The sequence below is a fragment of the Leopardus geoffroyi genome, chromosome B3 (genome assembly GCF_018350155.1).
Source record: "Leopardus geoffroyi isolate Oge1 chromosome B3, O.geoffroyi_Oge1_pat1.0, whole genome shotgun sequence".
Classification (NCBI taxonomy): domain Eukaryota; kingdom Metazoa; phylum Chordata; class Mammalia; order Carnivora; family Felidae; genus Leopardus; species Leopardus geoffroyi.
Window position 1 is genome coordinate 122042772 of NC_059337.1, and position 18324 is coordinate 122061095.

The 18324-nt window shown below is 49.5% G+C and overlaps 1 protein-coding gene and 1 long non-coding RNA gene across 11 annotated transcripts in view; one reads left to right on the forward strand and one right to left on the reverse strand.

The window, feature by feature from the left end:
* CIPC (CLOCK interacting pacemaker) overlaps positions 1-16071 on the forward strand; it is a 31302-nt gene extending 15231 nt beyond the window's left edge. For 9 of the 10 annotated variants that reach the window (XM_045451662.1, XM_045451656.1, XM_045451657.1 and 6 more), the window contains one exon: positions 1029-4701. In XM_045451662.1, coding sequence (XP_045307618.1) covers positions 1029-1922 — 894 coding nt within the window. In that variant the 3' untranslated portion in view covers positions 1923-4701. Of the gene's footprint in view, positions 1-1028; positions 4702-15339 lie in introns of those variants that run through there. The other variant, XR_006705176.1, reaches the window with a different exon arrangement.
* On the reverse strand, positions 6580-12396 carry LOC123584125. Its single transcript, XR_006705185.1, has 3 exons — positions 11308-12396; positions 8784-8862; positions 6580-7345 (listed from the first exon to the last, which is right to left on the reverse strand). It is a non-coding gene; the product is annotated as an uncharacterized LOC123584125 (long non-coding RNA).
* Positions 16072-18324: the final 2253 nt, after the last annotated feature.

Below are 18324 nucleotides of genomic sequence, written 5' to 3' on the forward strand. Positions count from 1 at the left end.
AGGAGTAACATAACAAAAGCAGAGTAGAGAATGGTTAGGCTGGGTTTTAGAGTCAGACTCAGGATGGAATCCTAGCTCCGTCACTTAGTAGCTTGGAGGCTTAAAGCAAGCCGTTTCCACTTTCTGAGCTTCCATTTCTTATTTATGAAAGGAGACAGTAAGGACCACATGGGTTGTTAGGGAGATTAAATGGAAGCACCCCCAGAAACCATCACACACAGTGCCAACCCCTAGTAAGTACCAGGTAAGCACTGTTCGCTTGAGTGGCTTTCTGGTTGCTGGGGCATCACTGACTTCAAAAACAGGGGCCCTGACAACGTGTAATTTTCTAATCAAAAGTCGGTTTCAGGGGGCGCCTGGGTGGCTCAGTCGGTTAAGCGTCCGACTTCAGCTCAGGTCACGATCTTGTGGTCCGTGAGTTCGAGCCCCGCGTCGGGCTCTGGGCTGATGGCTCAGAGCCTGGAGCCTGCTTCCAATTCTGTGTCTCCCTCTCTCTCTGCCCCTCCCCCGTTCATGCTCTGTCTCTCTCTGTCCCAAAAATAAATAAACGTTAAAAAAAAAAAAAAAGTCGGTTTCAGGTAGAAGAGGTTCCAGGTATAACCAAATGAAGACAGACTTTGGCCTGAAGACACATTTGTAGGCTTGAGACTAGCACACTTCAGCTTACGCCAGGCAGTTGTACTCGCCCATATTATAATTGCCTCAGTTGTGACCTTAACCATGTCATGGCTTCACCTACCTACAATTTCTTTTTCTCAGTGATAGCACTTGAATAAAAACTGGTATTTCCTTCAGTGTTCCCGTAAGTAGGCTTAAAAAAACAACAGCCCAATGATAGCAGACTCAGATGGATTTTCCAGCCACTTTTCCGGTCGGGTTCTCTAGAAGGGCTGCCCCCCCCCCCCCCCCCCCCCCCCACCGTGAGGAAGCCCTGTAGTTGAAATCGTTACAAGCATCCGGCAGAAGGCCGCAGCCCCTCTCCTTTCGGCGGGTCACAGTAGTGTGCCGCTCTTTTCCTTTGTTTTCAGGGCGGCAGCTCGTCCCAGCTCCAGTCGTGGACCGTCCAGCCCTCCTTCGAAGTGATCTCGGCTCAGCCACAGCTGCTGTTCCTCCATCCGCCCGCGCCCGCTCCCGTCAGCCCATGTCACGCCGGCGAGAAAAAGTCGGACTCCAGGAACTACTTGCCCATTCTAAATTCTTACACCAAAATAGCCCCCCACCCGGGCAAAAGGGGCCTTTCCCTCAGCCCGGAAGAAAGAAGGGAAAACGGGGTGCAGAAGAAAGTCTGCACGGAGAGACTTGGGCCGAGCTTGTCTTCCAGTGAGCCCACCAAGCCTGGTGCCGCGCCACCCGGGCCCCCCGCGCCGGCACCCCCAGGCGCCAAGCTCGCCGCGGACTCCGCCCCGCAGGGTGTGCCCTCCCTGGTGGCAGGCGGGAGCCCACAGACTCTTCAGCCCGTGTCCAGCAGCCACGTGGCCAAAGCCCCCAGCCTGACCTTTGCCTCCCCCGCCAGCCCCGTCTGCGCGTCAGACAGCACTCTGCATGGCCTGGAGAGCAGCTCCCCGCTGTCGCCGCTGTCAGCCAGCTACGGCTCGCCTCTGTGGGCCGCGGAGCACCTGTGCCGCAGCCCCGACCTCTTCGCGGAGCAGCGGCGGAGCAAGCACAGGCGCTTCCAGAATACCCTGGTGGTCCTGCACAAGTCCGGTCTGCTGGAGATCACTCTGAAAACCAAGGAGTTGATTCGTCAGAACCAGGCGACTCAGGCGGAGCTAGACCAGCTGAAGGAGCAGACCCAGCTGTTTATAGAGGCCACCAAGAGCAGGGCTCCTCAGGCCTGGGCCAAGCTGCAGGCATCGTTAACATCGGGCTCTAGTCGTGCGGGCAGCGACCCAGAAGCGTTTTCTGACCACCCAGACATGTAACACAGGAGGCGTATTTCCCTGTTACTTGAGCGGTTCTTTTTAACTCTTGCGGTTTCTACTCCTGTTTCCCAGAGCTTATGTAAGAGCTTTTCCTTCTAAACTTAAACCGTTTGGCAGTTCACTTACGAAGCCACATGCCAGGACCTGGCTGTCTTAACCTGTGGTCTGTGCACAGTTTACACACGTCTCCGTTCTTCTGAGGACCTTGGATGCGGAGTGTCCTCGAGTCCCCCTTAACTTAGCCTGCAGGCTGGTAGATGGGTCACGGGGCAAAGCAGGCGAGCTGGTTGTGTGGGGGCTCTTCTGGCTGCCACCTCCCACCATCCCACTCACTCACTGTGATCAAGGGCACAGTGACAGGGATGAGTCCACAGAGTGACATCTGTCAAACTAGGGAGTAGGTGACATAAGGATCCCTTTGTGGATCTCCTCATGGATATCTTATGCACAGAGAAAAATACGAGGTGTGCTCATGTTCCACGAGGCATCGTGCCATTTGGGTGAAAACTAAAATGCCACGGGCACAGGTTGGGCCGAGGGTGTAGGCGCTTAATCATGTGAAGCTTTGTCTTCCTCAACTGGAAAGTCAAGGGGAGAGAAGGGTAGCACCATTGAACTCTTACACTTTAGTTCCAAGCCAGATTTCTCTTCACTTAAACTGGTAGGCAAAATACTTCAGATTTTTAAAGTATGGAATAGATTCGGTACCATCTGGAATTATAATTGCTGAATTGCTTTTTTTTTTTCTTTCTTTCTTTTTTTTTTTTTTTTGACTTAGACTCTGAAGAAAGTAGACATGGCCAGCATCTCTTGATTGGGAGCTGGAAGATTCTGGAAATTTGTGCTTCCCCCACCCCCTCTTTTGAAACAGTGCAACCTGTTGTATGTATGAAAATCTCCAAGGTAGCTTCGTGGTTCCTAAGAATGGATGTAAGTTAACCCCTCTGCTGCCACTTTTTTTTTTTCCTTTTGTTTTTGTCAAACAGGAAAGAAATGATTACTGAGCTTGGTAAACTTTGAATTAAAACCATCCTGAGGTCATGACACAGAAGTCCCCAAAATATTGGAGACCATTCTTCATACCGATTTTATTTTCATACCCAAAGTTTTCATTTGTCGCCTGTCACAGTGACGTGGAGCGATGTGGGGCGGAGTCTTCTGTGTTGCCTACGTGCATTAGATATCGGCAGCAAAGCCAGAGGTGTGGTGTTGGTTATTTGAAGTTCATCTAGAAATGGAGGGTGTGATAAGAATTTCCAGATGATCCCGATTCTTTCGGCTTCGTGCTAAAGGTAAATGGGATTTCTAAGTAGTAGCATTTCAGACTTTTTATCCTTTCATCTAAAAATGTTGAAAAATCTTGAAATTTTGAAATTTCAAATCTTGAAATTTGAAATGTTGAAAAATCATCTTGAAAAATCTATGTACAAATTATCTTAAGAAGTTCTGTATGACCAGCTTCGTCCTTTCTGCACTAAAATGTTCTTGAAGTTTTACCAAGGCCAGAAGCTAATGCTCAGATTTACCTGGTAGTTGTTAACTGTAACATAGTTTTGAAATGACAAGACTTCAGATTGCCCACACTTTGTTGTCCACCATGTATGATTTACATATGGCTGACCAATTTAGAAATAGCTTGGTAAAATCTCTACACTCTCCTGATCCAGGGAAGAATTACTACCTGCCATTTACTTTCTGAAAAAGAGTTTCAAAATCCCAGCAAATGTGTCTTTAAGCAGACCCTCGGCTCCTTTGAATATTCTCCTCTTGGCCCACTCCCTTTGCCTCCCCTGAATCTGTGCTGCTACGACAGCCCTGCTCCGCGCACCATGCTAGGAAGCTTCCTTTTTGGCAGAATATGTTGGCAGCAAAGCTAGAGAGACAGGTGGATTCAGAAAAGCCTGGGCACCAGTCATGAGTCTTACTGAGTGTCAAAAATCTGAACATACTTGCTGAGAACCAAATTTATTCCATCAGAAAAACCCTCTGTGGAGCTATAAGCCTCTTGGACTCTTCTTCCTAGATCAGGGTTTGCATTTCCCTTCCTGTTATGGTAAAAGATGATGAGAGCCATCATCGATCTGCACTGCTGAGTGGCAGGGCGAAGCAGCACCTCCCCGGCTCTTCTCTGATCGTGTGACTTAGTGTTGGAAGTCGCTCTAGGCTGTTAGCATGGGTGTTCCTTCCCTCGTGGAGCTGTAAGCAGATGAAGCCAAATAGGGAAGCTAGTTCTTGGAAGAAGAAGTCCGTTGAGGCTCCCAGACGTTTGGGGCCAGAAGCCAGATCGGCAAATGGAGGAACCTCGGAGTAGACCAGAAAGATCTCCATTGGTTGCACACGGCTGTAAGTAGGAATGGTCTTAGAGAGCATGCTTTGATCTGGTATGAACTACTGTGGCAGGGCTGCTGGCTTCTGAAGGCGAGAAGCACTTCTTAGTTCAGACCAACCCTTAAAGAGAACTTTTGGCAGATTTTTTGGCCATGTTGAAACACATCTAGAAAAAGCTGCTGGTTGAATTGGCTATGGGAATGGAGTTTAATAACATTTGTAATTTATTACAGTCGTTGCTTTTTATTGATTATAGTATTGTCTGACTTTACTATGAGTCCTTCAACAGAAAAGTAACCCTTGTGCATATATTGAAGTGTTTTTCCTGCTATGAATTCTTTAGGGTAGAGATTTATTTACCAAATGTGAATTCTTTTGAGGAAGTATGAAGTTTTGTAGAAATCGACTGTGAAATGTCAGAGAAAAATAAAAGTCACTTACTTGAAAACTATCCGGCCTTTTTGCTTTATAACTGCTTAAAAAATACTAAGCGAAATCTAGAGTAAGTACATTTGACCCTTGAATAACATGGGTTTGAACTGACCCGCTTACCCACGGATTTCTTTCGATAAGTACAGTACCGTGCTGCAAATGTCACTTCCTTGTGGTTTTAATAACACTTCCTTCCCTCTAGCTTACTTAATTGTAAGAATACAGTATATAATACATATAACACATAAAATAGGTGTTAATCAACTCTATTACCGGTAAGGCTTCCGGTCAACAGTAGGCTTTTAGTATTTAAGTTTTGGGGGATGCGCGGATTTTCAACTGCGGGGGGGTCGGCACCCCTCAGCCCCATGTTGTTCAAGGCTCAACTGTATTTGAATTAAGTTTCAAACATATGTACTCCTGTCATTTGGGAATGTTGGGATCAGATACTGAACCGGTGTGAACTTAAAAGGAAATGAAGGTGATCTTAATGCATATGAAAGTCCCATGTTACCTGGCATCTTAGAAGTTTATATTGGGTAGGTTGGGAGGAGTAAGAGGAGAATACAGTCCAGTGGTTTCTTTCTTCCTTTTTAATGTTTATTTTTAAGAGAGAGAGTGTGAGTGGGGGTGGAGCAGAGAGCGAGGGAGACACAGAATCTGAAGCAGGCTCCAGGCTCCGAGCTGTCAGCACAGAGCCTGACACGGGGCTGGAACCCACGAACCGTGAGATCATGACCTGAGCTGAAGTCAGATGCTTAACCAACTGAGCCACCCAGGCGCCCCTCCTTCTTCTGATCTGACACTTTCACAAATGTCAAAACTACAGTTGCCTGCTGGGATAAACTAAAACCACATGAAATGAAGTTCTTCCTACAACAGAAGTCCTTAGCAAGTACAACTCCAAGCCTCCCTCTGTGCTTCTTAGAGTTCATTCCTAACGCTCGGCTCCTCCCTGTTCCCCAAGGCCAGTCAAGCCGTCCCTCCCCAGATTTTTAGGACGCTGCAAAACTACGAGCTTATCCTCATGTAAAGGCCTAGAGGGTTGATGCCAGAGTCTAATTCTTAGAGCATTATTTCTGTCCTACACAATTTTCTAAGTAACTTTAAAATATACGGCTATACGACCCTTTAAATGAAATGTCAAGATGGCTAGAGGAGGCCCCTCCTGAAACTGACAGCCATCCTTGCATCTGAGCGGCACTGAGAGAGGCAGACCACACACAGTGGATCTCAGGAGGCTAAGGTAAGTGAGGTTATTTGAGTTTGTGGCCCCGGTCCCTTGGCCTGATTCCTGTACAGGGAAATATCTGTCCACCTAGGACATCTGTTTGGTCCACCTTGTGGATGGCATCACGGTAGATTGTAGCCCAGTGTGATGGGGTCTAAAGACCTGCATGCACCTGTCCCCTCTGTTACTCATCAGCTGGGTGGCTTTGGGTAAGTCACTAAGCCTCTCTAGAGGTCACTCCTCCTGGCTGAATAATAAAGAATTGTAACTGGTTCTACATGGTTCTTCCCAGCCCTCACCAGTCGAAAGATCTCTAGCTGTGTTATAGGTGAGCCATAAAATTAACAGATTTTTAAAAACCTGGGGTGCCTACAAAGTAGCTCCCTAGTGCTCTGATAAGATGACTTTTATAAAGTGTTCCGTCGGATTTTTAACTTCCGTGTGGCTCTAAGAGAAGCATTTTGCTGGTCTGCCTTGGTTTTGCCTTTCTTATGATTGCCTGGTTGCAGCTAAAATGGATTCACTACTTCCCATATAAAAGCCTGCTCTCAGAGATTACGAGCCCCATAGCAGAGTTGTTTGGGGTTAAGTCAAATCACCGCCTTCCTAGTCAGTCATCTGCAAACGTCTCCTTCCTTTCGTCTCTAATGAAGGATAACTCATATATTTTGGAGGGCATGTCAATTAGCTTTTATTTCAGTACAGATTTCTCTCTCCCCAACCAGGGAAGATGTTTCTGTGAGTGTTATAAGGAGTGTCTGAGGTTGACTTAACATTGTTTTTAAGATAATAGTCATAGACCATGTAAACGAGGTGGTACTTGATGAGGACTTTATTCTGTTCCCAGCCTCCTGGGTATCACTTGCATCTGCGCGGAAGAGGGGTGGAGATGAGGTCCTCCTGGAGGCAGCCCGATCAGAAGGGCAGGAGGAAGAGGCAGTAGGAAGCATCCTTTATCTCTGCTACCTCAGTTTCCTTTATCAGGAGGGTGTGATCTTGTGTTCGCTTGGCATCCCAAGATGTTGGTGAGGTGCAAAACAGTGCCGTCTCTGAAGTGTTTTGAGATCGCAACACAGAGCCAGGCAGCCTCCTGCAACTCGAACCCATCAGCAGAATGCAAGTGAGGGCATTACACCCTTACGAGTTGTCATTTGCTTGGAATAATTATGACTGTCTTTTACCAAAGTCTCATTTCCAACTAATGGGAAGACAGCAAATATCAACCCAGCCTTTGACTGGCTTCCCGGAAGGAGATATTCTGTGGGTCCCTGGCGTCCTGTGACCCACTCCGGCCTTTTCCACTCAGAATTCCTGCCTCGTTCTTAGAGCACGTGGCTTTCCTTCCTCTCTCTCTCGGAAGGACAGTTATGCAAACCGTTAGAGAATTGCTTGGAAGAACAGTCTGTATGGTTCCTGCCTCAAATTACAGCAGCTGGAGGAGATGAGCAAGAAAGAGAAAAGCCTGTGGAGCAGGAAGTTAACGCAGCGAGTGGGCGGAAGCCGTTAGGAAAGGAAGGGACTGAAAATTGGAAGCAGGATCCCGAGGCCAGCCCGCGTGAGGGCCCAGGCAGCTTGGAAGATTAGGGTTTGGAGCCGGGCCTTCCTAGTGGCTTGAGAGCAGGAGTGAAAATAGCTGCCTTTAGTTTTCCTAAAGACTCTATCTAAGGAACTGCAGTGGCTTGGAGGAGGGGCTCGCTACTTCCGGTGGAAGTCCAACAGGCGGCCGACTGTTCCGGCAACCCTCCCCCCCACCAAAAGCCTTGACCGCTGGGGGGCAGACAGGAGCACTTGGCCTGGAGCCTGCCCTCCATTTGGGGTTAAGAGCACGGCGGCTGCTGGGTGTGAGGCTGAGAAACCAAGAGCTGCTGCTACCTGTAGATGGCAAAACGGGAACCACCCCTACGACAGCCAGGTTGCAATCACCCGTCTTTACCCATCCCATGTACAAATGCATAATCTGTTGCAAAGTCAAGGGAAGAGAAGACACTTAAAGATGCCCACAAATAAAAAACCTGCACCCTCAGCGGGCCCTGCATCATATTTAACAAATGCGGGAAGGCCTGGTTCTGGAGGCCTAGCGGTCCTCTAGCCAGTGTTTAATTCCTGCTCCCCTCTGTTCTTCAGCAAGGCTCTGGGCTTCTTATTACTGAGCTGCTCAGGAAATGCAAATGAGTGTTCACTTAAGCAAAACACACAGAGGAGAGGCAGTGAACCGCCCAAACAAACAGCCCAGGATGCCCACAGCTGACGGGGAAGCTAAGGCAGCGTTTAGACGTGGGGTTTTCACTGACGGTTTTCACGCTCCAGCAGGCCCGAGAAGGGCCAGAATAACTTGAAGGTGAAAACCCTTTTTTTTAAAAGCCTTTCAGTTGATCCTTGTCTACTCAAGATATATTTGGAAGTTTGTGCTTCACAGTCTATGCTGCTTTCATTCTTGAAGCATTTTCCAAGCATCAGTTACACTGTGAAGCCTTTAGCTAGTAAGTTGCTAATGTTGCCAGTTGTACCAGTCAGGTTGGGCCACGGTGACAGGTCTGGCTTCCTGGCCCCCGCCAACTGCAGGACTGGGGACATTGTGGGAGCTCACAGTCAATGGTAAATGCCTGCCATGCTGATGTTTTGGTTTTGATTTTGGTTTTTGAGAGGAAAAGTGCTCTGGGACCCTGAGGCTCAGAAGTGAGCAGGCCCCTGACATCACAGGTCCGCCCTAGAGGCAGGTCCCACTTTGGGGACCTTTAAAAATCCTCAAACCTGGGGTCTTCACTACTTGATTTGTCACTCCTGCTCCTCCCTCCCCTCAAATTTGTATTTTTCTCAAACCCTGATCATTTCTGCTTCTTGTGAAAGTTTTAATGATTCCTGAAGCTTACCTGATGTAGACATTGGCATTGTTACTTCAGAGTAACAAATACATAAAGTTGTCAGCACGTTTATGTCCCAGGAACTGACCTAGTTGTTGGTGGTAAACAAAACAGGCATCATCTCTGCTGATATTCTAGTGGGAGGGCAGCAATGACCATCAATTAAGTCCATCATCCCTTTGTTGGTTTGGGTCTCACTAGGTCTTATGGATCCAAAGTTGGGTGTGTAAATCTGGGCAAGGTGATATGTCCTACTCACTTCTACTTTTATTTTAAAGATTAATATTTTGATAACCTGGGGGTTTATCATCCTCCGATTAGGGCAAGGGTCCTTAACGTTAAGCTACTAACTGAGAACAGAAGTGTTGATACAGGCATAATATATTAGTTAAGTCCACCCCAACACCCGCCCAGGCACACTAGGAGAGAGTTCTCACAAGTGGATTATCTGTTTGGTGACTCACCTTCAGACTTTGTTTTTTAACTAAAGTATAATTGACATACAATATACTGTTAGTTTCAGGTTTAATCATAGTGATTTGATATTTTTATACATTATGAAATGATCCCCACAACAAGTCTAGTTACCATCTGTCACCACATTCCCAGAGTTTTGAGCTCACCCACAATAGCACCTGCGTCCGCATTCTCACTGCATTCTCGCAGCTGCGGCCGGCAGGAACATTCACGTGACCCCAAGCGTGAGCACCTTCTGAGGTTCTGTACCATAGGCACCTCACTTGCCTCACCCTAGTCCCGGCCCTGGCAGCGCCAAACACTTACGAAGGCCCAGGGCCCACAGAAAGGCACATGAGGTCCCGGCCCTGGAGCCCTCAGAGCTGAGCCAGGAGATGTGACTCACCGGGAAAGCAGCGACACTGGGTAGTGTGGCCTGGTGCCCAAGGCCACCTACAGACCAGAGCTGCAGGAGCTCTCCGAGGCCTGAAAAGGAACTCTAGGGGAGTTGAGATTTGAGCCCAGTCGAGGCATATGGTGCAGTTTAGATTAGCTGAGAGGAAGGGGCCAGCATTTTTGGCAAAGGAAAGAGACTGAGTAGAGGCATCATGGTGGGATGGAAATATCATAGCTCTGGGTCTGGATCCCGTTGGTTTCTGTATGATCCTAGCAAGTTGGATGACTTCTGTGGGCTTCGTTTCCTCATTTGTTAGGTTACTATCTACTCTCAAAGATTATTATGCCATAATGTATAAAGTATCTAGTCCAGTGGCCCCACATGGTGGGTGCTCAATAAACAGTACTCATAAGATTGTTACTGTAGGTGAAACGTGAAGCTCCAGAAGTGAGGATAGGGCCAGCTGAGCCGGCCTTGGTTCAAGGTCAGTCTTTCACTTTGCACAAGGAGTAGCAGCAGACCAGGCCAGCTCCCTGCCTGCTCCCACACCCTGCTGCACCCAGAACAGAGCCCCTCCTGAAGTACACACCCTGCAGAGTACTTGGCAAACACGTTCTCCCCAGCCTGTCCCAAGCCTCACCCCTGTTCAGGGCTACACAGTCAGGGGGTGGGGAGCTATAGAGGAATCTGGAGTATTGATTGTCGGCCCCACCCTCACCGGGAGCCTCCATTTCATACCAGGCCCAGCTTCCTGGCTGGTGACTCTACCTCCAGGCTCAAGTACAGTCCACCTTCCATGCTGCATCAGGTGAACTTCTGTAAAGCCCCACTTGCTCGCACTGCTGCCCTCCTCAGGCACCCCACTGCAGCGGCTCTCTGGCCTTGGCTGCACAGTGGCAGCCTCTCGGGAGCTTTTAAAATCCAGATGCCAAGGCCACACCCCAGACGAATCCTAGTAGAGTCTCCAGGAGGTAGGACTTCCCCCTTTCCCACCCCCATCAGTAAGTTTTCAAGCTCCTCAGGTGACTGCACATGTGCAGACCAGGCTGGAACGAACTACGCAGGGACTCCCTATCACGGGACTGATATTGGGCTCGGGGCTGGTGGGGAGGAGGGACTAGTGCGGGTGCCAAGGGGGTGCTCTGTTCTGGGTGCAGCAGGGCGGGGGAGGCAGGCCAGGAGCTGTGCTGGTTTGCTGCTCACTGTCCGTAAGGACAAAGTGAACGGCTGACCTTGAACCCAGACCATCTCAGCTGGCCCTCTCCTCCTGGTGCCATCAGTATGTGATCAGTAGCAGCGCCATCCCCTGGGAGCCTGTCAGAGCGCGGAATCATAGGCCCAGCTGATTCCGAATCCGCGTTTTCACCGGATCCCCAGGTGATTCCCGCACACTGGCAAATTTGAGAAGCACTGGCACCAGTTTTGACTAGATGCTCACAGTGGTCCGAGTGTGGTGCCAGGTGTTTTACACACACGGTGTCATTTCATCTTCCCAGCCTCTCAGCTGTTAGCACCGGCTCTGACAACCAAGAAAACACCTACCATTCATTCAGCAAATCCTCACTGAGTGCCTACTATGAGAGAAGCGTCATGATAGGGATTGGGGATCAAAACCCGGTGTTCCCTTGCTGGAGAAGAACTCAGAGGCCAATGGGGTGTGATGTCAGTGTCATGACTTACCAGCTGTGTGTTCCTGGGCGACTTCCTGGGCCTGTCTGAGGAATTGCACCCGAGAGGGGGCGGGATGCGGACAAGGCTGCCCGGTCCTCGAACTCTGTGACTCCATTTCCCTGGATGAGTCTCGGGTCAGACCACTATTAGCACGGGACCCAAATCTCGCCCTTTTGCGCCCGCGAAGCCCTGTGTGGCTCGGCGAGGCAAGACACCCAGCAGCCCGTTCAGTCCCGGGCTTGGTTCGCCCAGGTCCTCTCCGCGCCCACCTTTGCTGCGCGCGGGAGCGCGGGCGCCTGGAGAACAGGGCTGTGGCCCGGCGGCGCCCCCTTCCGGCGGAGCCGGGCCACCGCAGCGGGTACCGGGACGCCAGGCGCCGGGTAAGCCGGGCGGGAGAGGCGGCTGAGGCCCCGCCCCGCGCGGCCGCGTCCCACCTGCTGTGGTCTCGGCGCACGTGGGGGTCTGGGGAATCGGTTTAGGGGTTTCGTGTTCCTCAGAGTGCACCACTGTTTCCTGTAATTTAATTTTCTTTCTTGAAAGCGTTGCTAATTAAATTCTTTCTCCGGCGAGCCGCGCGTCCCCTCCCCTGCTCCTCTGTTGATTAAACTATCCCGCAGCAGCGCAGTCATTCTCTGCCTGGGCTGCGGGTGCTCAGGTGGAGGGACCTCGATGGCCGCTCACCTGGCTGCCCCCTCGGCGGGCGTCCCTCCTCAGGTCTCCTGGCTCCCTTTCCACCTGGACCATGCGAGCAATCTTTGTAGCCTGAATAAAAGCGGGCACAGCCTTTCCCCTGCCACTGGTGACCTCTGCTGGCTGGGAATCCATCAAAATCAACTTCATGTTATTTCACGTTCCCTGTCCTCTCATCTCTGAATCCTACCCCTCACTGCTTTTTTCTCTGCAGCACTATTCCTACCTTCTCCCCCACCGTCCACAGCACAAAACGCTAAGCAGTTTTGCCAGGCTGCCCAGAGACCTGGGGAAGGTCATACAGCATACGTAGGGCCTAGCTGGGACTAGAACTTGGCTCCCCTGAAGCTTAATCTCTCAAGAGTCACAAAGTCAGAAACCTCCAGGTGCCAAACAGGCAAGGGAAGAGTGTGGGGTTGCCCTCTGTGGGGTAGTGGGGAGGGGTGGGGTCTGTGGCAAAGCAGAGTGGCTTGCCCTTTCCGGAGTCATTCAAACATCATGCCCCGCTGAAGGCCAAGAGTGTCCAATTCTTGGTTAAGTCTAAGAGGGAGTCCAGTGTCTGAGGATGGCAGTGACTTGCCCAGGGTGACAGGGACTCAGCAGCAGCAGCAGTGGGCACTCTGGACTCAGTGTGGTCATCTTTCTAAGATGCCACTTCCTGGGTGGGGATGTGCAGCCCCCTGCTCAGTTCTGCCCACTGAGGCCCAGTTCCTACTGCTCCTCCTCTCCCACGCTGCAGAGAAATGTCCCAGGACTGCACCCCTCCCTCTGCTCATGGGGGCCCCCGGCCCCTCAGAGTATGGGGGGATGCCATGCTCCCCTACTCTCTATCTGAAATCCCTTATGCACACCGCTCCTGGCCCGATTCTCAACTAGCTGTCAGGCAGAGGAAGAAGGCAGCTCAGGCAAATCCCAGAATTTGCAAGGAGGAGTTTGGGGGACCAATGCTATTTTTAAGGAGATATTACTGGTGGGAATTTCAGGCATCACAAGCAGGCCAGAAAGGGGGCATTTGGGGACAGGGACTCTGGGAAGAAGCCCACACATGGGACTGCCTCCTCCCCAGAAGGCCTCATGGCCGGTTCTCTGTTGCTCTCAGCTCAGGGTTCCAGGTCAGTGCCCTGCTCCCTGCCAGCAGAGCTTTGTGCTAATGCTGCTTAAATTGGGGGAGGGGCATTAACACATGATCCCACTTCACCAGCCATCGCTATGGCCCCTCCAGAGGCCTCTCTTCTCCCATATGTCATAGATGAGCTTTGGCAGATGTTTTTCTCCTCAGAGCCTGCTCTATTTTGGGGTCTTTGGTGGCCCCCATGCCCTGGTCTCCAGGGGGTGGGTGTAGAGACAAGCCAGCTGTGCTCAGGCCTCTGGCAGTGTCTGGTCCCCTCCTGCGGGCACCCTGACACTGCCTGGGAAGGCAGCAGCCCAGAAACAGCTCAGGCCTTTTTTTTTTCCCTGGTTACACATCATCCTTGTGACCTGGGGTAGGGTCCCCAGCCGGGACTGTCTTCAGATATCCACAATTAGCCTCTGGAAGAAGCTGCTTCATCCTGGGCAACTTGCCCATAATCATCAGCCTGGGAAGGACCAGATACATCCCAAGGATCCCAGGGTCCTGAAGCCAGCCTGTTTGCTCCCACAGTCACCTTAAGCAGCTACTGTGAGCTCTGTGAAGGCAGAGGCTGTGCCTAATTCCTTTCTCTGTATCCACCAGGGCCTACTGAATACCAGGTGCTGAATAACAGTAGGTTAAATGAATAAATCGATCAATGAATTAATGAATGAAAACTTGACTGTTACTTGTCAGCAGGGAGTTTATTGGATGTCTACAATAGTCCACAATACAAAGACAGTCTGGTGTCTGGGTTCACAAGATTAACTCAGGAGCAGACAGCCTGAGTTCGAATCCCAGCTCTGCCACTTACCAGCTGCATGGCTTTGGGAAGCTTATATAACTTCTCTGGGCCTCAGTTTCTTTACCTGGAAAATAGGGGTAATAAAAAAGCATACCTCGAGGGGTTGCTATGAGGAATAAGTAGTTACTATAGGTAAAGTGTGTATGACAAGGGCCTATTCACATAGTGAATGTTCAGCAAATGTTGGTCATTATTACTCATTGTGACTCATGCATCAACAATGGTGTCAGTGCTATATACTATATGCTAGGTGCTAGGGGAAACCAGAGAATTCCACCATTGCCATTCCTGCCCTCCAAGGTTCAGCTGGAAGACAAAACCCATACAGGAGGGACAATTTCCCTGGACCAGTCAGGGCTAATGGAAGAAACATGCGGGGGCCACTAGGTGATGGTGTGGGGAGAGGGCGGTGCAGAGGGCCATGAAAGGAACATGGGCCTCGCCAGTCAGGATGAGAGGATTGTACATCATGAAAGGTCACCCCTCTTCCTGAGCCCCTGGTAGCCATCTTAGTAGAAACGACTTCCTTCTAACCCCCTTGCTGAAGTTCTATGGGAAGGAAAGAGTGATGGGGAGTTCTTCCCAGAGGCTCTTCTTTGAGCCCAAGTGTCTCTGATGTCCCCAGTTTGAGTTCTCCAACAGCTTTGGACTGAACCCTGGGGAAATAAACGTGACCCTCTGCCTTTGGTCTCTAATGTGGAGGATCGTGCTGATCATTAGAAAAAAAGTAGACATCAGTTTGTGCTTGACTCACCCAAGCAGGACAGCCTGTAAGAAGCGATCAGAGGCAAGAGGCAGGTCCATGGGGAACGTGGCCTGAAGACTAAACTCTGACTGTGACCACAGGATGCTTACTCATGCCCTATCACTCCTAATGGCTACTCACAACTCCCAGGAATCATCTGGCATTCCAGCCCCTGCACAGTCCCTTCTACTTGCACTCCTACCTGCAGCCCTGCTTTCCTGTCTGGCAACTCCTAATCATCCTGTGTAAATTTGACGTTGCCTCCTCTGGGAAGTCTTCCAGCCTACCCGCCGAGAGGGTGCTCTCCTCCTCCTGTGGCACCCTGTCCTCCCTCATAACTGTCCGTAGTTGGTCCTCGTCCCTTTGGTCTTCCCGGGGTCAGGTAATAGTTCTCATTAATCTTTGCATTCCTGGTTCTTGGCATCATTCCTGGCATGGAGTCGGCATCAATGAATGCCTGAGGAATGAATGGAGGAGCTGGGCCAGCACTACCCACAGAGAGAGGAATGAGGACAGAAGCAGAAACCAACATCAGGAACTATCCCAGACCACCCCCCCCCAACCCCACCAACAGGCTCACCCTGGTTGGTGACCAGGTCCAAGGTTCTGCCTTATCTCCAAAGCATCTCAGATAAGGCAGGAGCAATGCATCCTAGCTCCCTACCCGTCCCCTCCCTTTCTCCCCAGCAGGAGGAGCTGCCTTCCAAGCATCCTTGAGAGCATGCCCAGAGGAGGGAGATGCGGGGAGCAGTGAGGCCAGTTGCAGGATTCTGAGTACAGAGAGGAGCCAGGAGGACCAAATTCATGAAGTGACAAGACAACCATGATCCTGGGAAAAGAGACTGGCTAAAGAGTGGCTGCTGGGACCTAAGCATTGGTTTCTTCATTATAGCAGGTGGGGGCTCAGGTTGCTTCAAGGACTCATGACCTCTATTGCCACAGGCAGATGGTTTCTCCCAGCTTTGGCAGCCAGAAGGTTGTGCTGCATGGCACGATGTGCAGGTTGCCCTGAATCTCTTCCTCCAGTGCAAGGTTACGGAGTGGTTAGTTAAGGACAATAGCATCAATCACCAACTGATGGGCCATTGACAGAGGCAAGTGATCCCCATTACCTTGAATCCCAGGGTCATGATCTTCTCTGCTCCTGATGGCCTTTCATTTGAGGTCACCTTGACCATTCTGTCTTCACCTTCAGGATCATCTTGGGCCTTCTCCCCAGGACCCCTCCAGTCATGCTCCATGTCGGTGAAATGGCTCTGATACTTTCCCTTCCTTACCAGCCCACAGCCAGTATTCCCACCCAAACCCTGGCTATGTCACCCTCAGCTCATAGCAAATGCCTCCTCTTGAGTCCCTCCACCATCTCCACTTCTGGTCTACCCACCAAAGCCCTACTTTCTGAAATATATTTCTAATCATGTAGTTCCCTTGCTCACAACTTTCAATGGTTCCCCCGTCAACTTTGGTCCAGATCTCTTAGCTTGCCATTCAAGGCCCCCTCTGCTCAGATCTCAAATCCCAGATTTTTTTTAATGTACTTCCAAGTTAGTTAGCATATATAGTGCAACAATGATTTCAGGAGTAGATTCCTGAATGCCCCTTACCCATTTAGCCCACCCCCCCTCCCAAAACCCCTCCAGCAACCTTCTGCTTGTTCTCTATAATTAAGAGTCTCTTACGTTTTGTCCCTCTCCCTGTTTTATATATTCTTGCTTCTCTTCCCTTATGTTCATCTGTTTTGTATCTTAAATTCCTCATATGAGTGAAGTCATATGATTTTTGTCTTTCTCTGACTAATTTCACTTAGCATAATACCCTCTAGTTCCATCCATGTAGTTGCAAATGGCAAGATTTCATTCTTTTTGATTGCCGAGTAATACTCCGTTGTATATATATATATACCACATCTTCTTTATCCATTCATCTGTCGGTGGACATATGGGCTTTTTCCATACTTTGGCTATTGTCAATAGCGCTGCTATAAACATTGGGGTGCATGTGCCTCTTTGAAACAGCACGCCTGTATCCCTTGGATAAATACCTAATAGTGCAATTGCTGGGCATAGGGTAGTGCTATATTTAATTTTTTGAGGAACCTCCATACTGTTTTCCAGAGTGGCTGCACCAGTTTGCATTCCCACCAGCAGTGCAAAAGAGATCCTCTTTCTCCGCATCCTCGCCAATATCTGTTGTTGCCTGAGTTGTTAATGTTAGCTATTCTGACAGCTGTGAAGTGGTATCTCATTGTGGTTTTGTTTTGTATTTCACTGATAATGAGTGATGTTGAGCATTTTTTCATGTGTCTGTTAGGCATCTGGATGTCTTCTTTGGAGAAGTGTCTATTCATGTCTTTTGCCCATTTCTTCACTAGATTGTTTTTTTGGTGTTGAATTTGATAAGTTCTTTATAGATTTTGGATACTAACCCTTTATCTGATATGTCATTTGCAAATATCTTCTCCCATTCCCTGGTTGCCTTTTAGTTTTGTTGATTGTTTCCTTTGCTGTGCAGAAGATTTTTATCTTAATGAGGTCCCTGTAGTTCATTTTTGCTTTTGTTTCCCTTGTCTCTGGACACGTGTTGAGTAAGATTTTGCTGTGGCCAAGGTCAAAGAGGTTTTTGCCTGCTTTCTCCTGGAGGATTTTGATCATTTCCTGTCTTACGTTTAGGGATTTCATCCATTTTGAGTTTCTTTTTGTGTATGGTGTAAGAAAGTGGTCCAGGTCCATTTTTCTGCATGTCGCTGTCCAGTTTTCCCAGCACCATTTGCTGAAGAGACTGTCTCTGTTCCATTGGATATTCTTTCCTGCTTTGTCAAAGATTAGTTGGCCATACATTTTGTGGGCCCATTTCTGGGTTCTCTATTCTGTTCCATTGATCTGAGTCTCTGTTCTTGTGTCAGTACCATACTGGCTTGATGATTACAGCTTTGTAATACAGCTTGAAGTCCGGGATTGTGATGCCTCCAGCTTTGGTTTTCTTTTTCAAGATTGCTTTGGCTATTCGGGGTCTTTTCTGGTTCCATACAAATTTTAGGATTGTTTGTTCTAGTTCTGTGAAGAATGCTGGTGTTATTTTGATAAGGATTTCTCAACTCCCAGATTTAATTCCACCTGCTTCTCCATGATGGCCGCTATGCTCACCATCCCATGATCACTCCAGGGCTCCAGGCCAGTTCCCTTTTCCTGGAAAGCCTTCTTATCCATGTCTGCCTTCTCAAATCTCATCCATTCCTCCAAGCTCTGCACACATGGAAGCTCCCTGGTCCCTACAGCTGGACATGCTCTCTTCCTCTTCTGGGGCTTCCCAGCAACCTCTCCCAGGATGTGAACCCCTGGAGGACAGTGTTGTCTCATCTGTCTTCCAGCCCCACAGTGTGCACAGCAAAGAAGAGATGTGGAGTGAGCAAATGAGCACAAAATCTAAGCATTCATTTAGTCAATATTTACTGAGCACCTACTATGTGCCTAGCCCCTGCTAGGCATTTAGGATACAATGGTGAAAAGGCAGGTGTGTCTGCCCCATGGAGTGTAGACAGCCCATGCTCTACAATGTGCCGAAGATTAGTCACAGCTCCATTCATCCCCTCCCCACCCCACCGCCGGCATATCTTGGGTCTGCCTTTTTGGTTGCTCGTTGGCATGTGTCCAGGGAACGCAGACCTATATACAACAC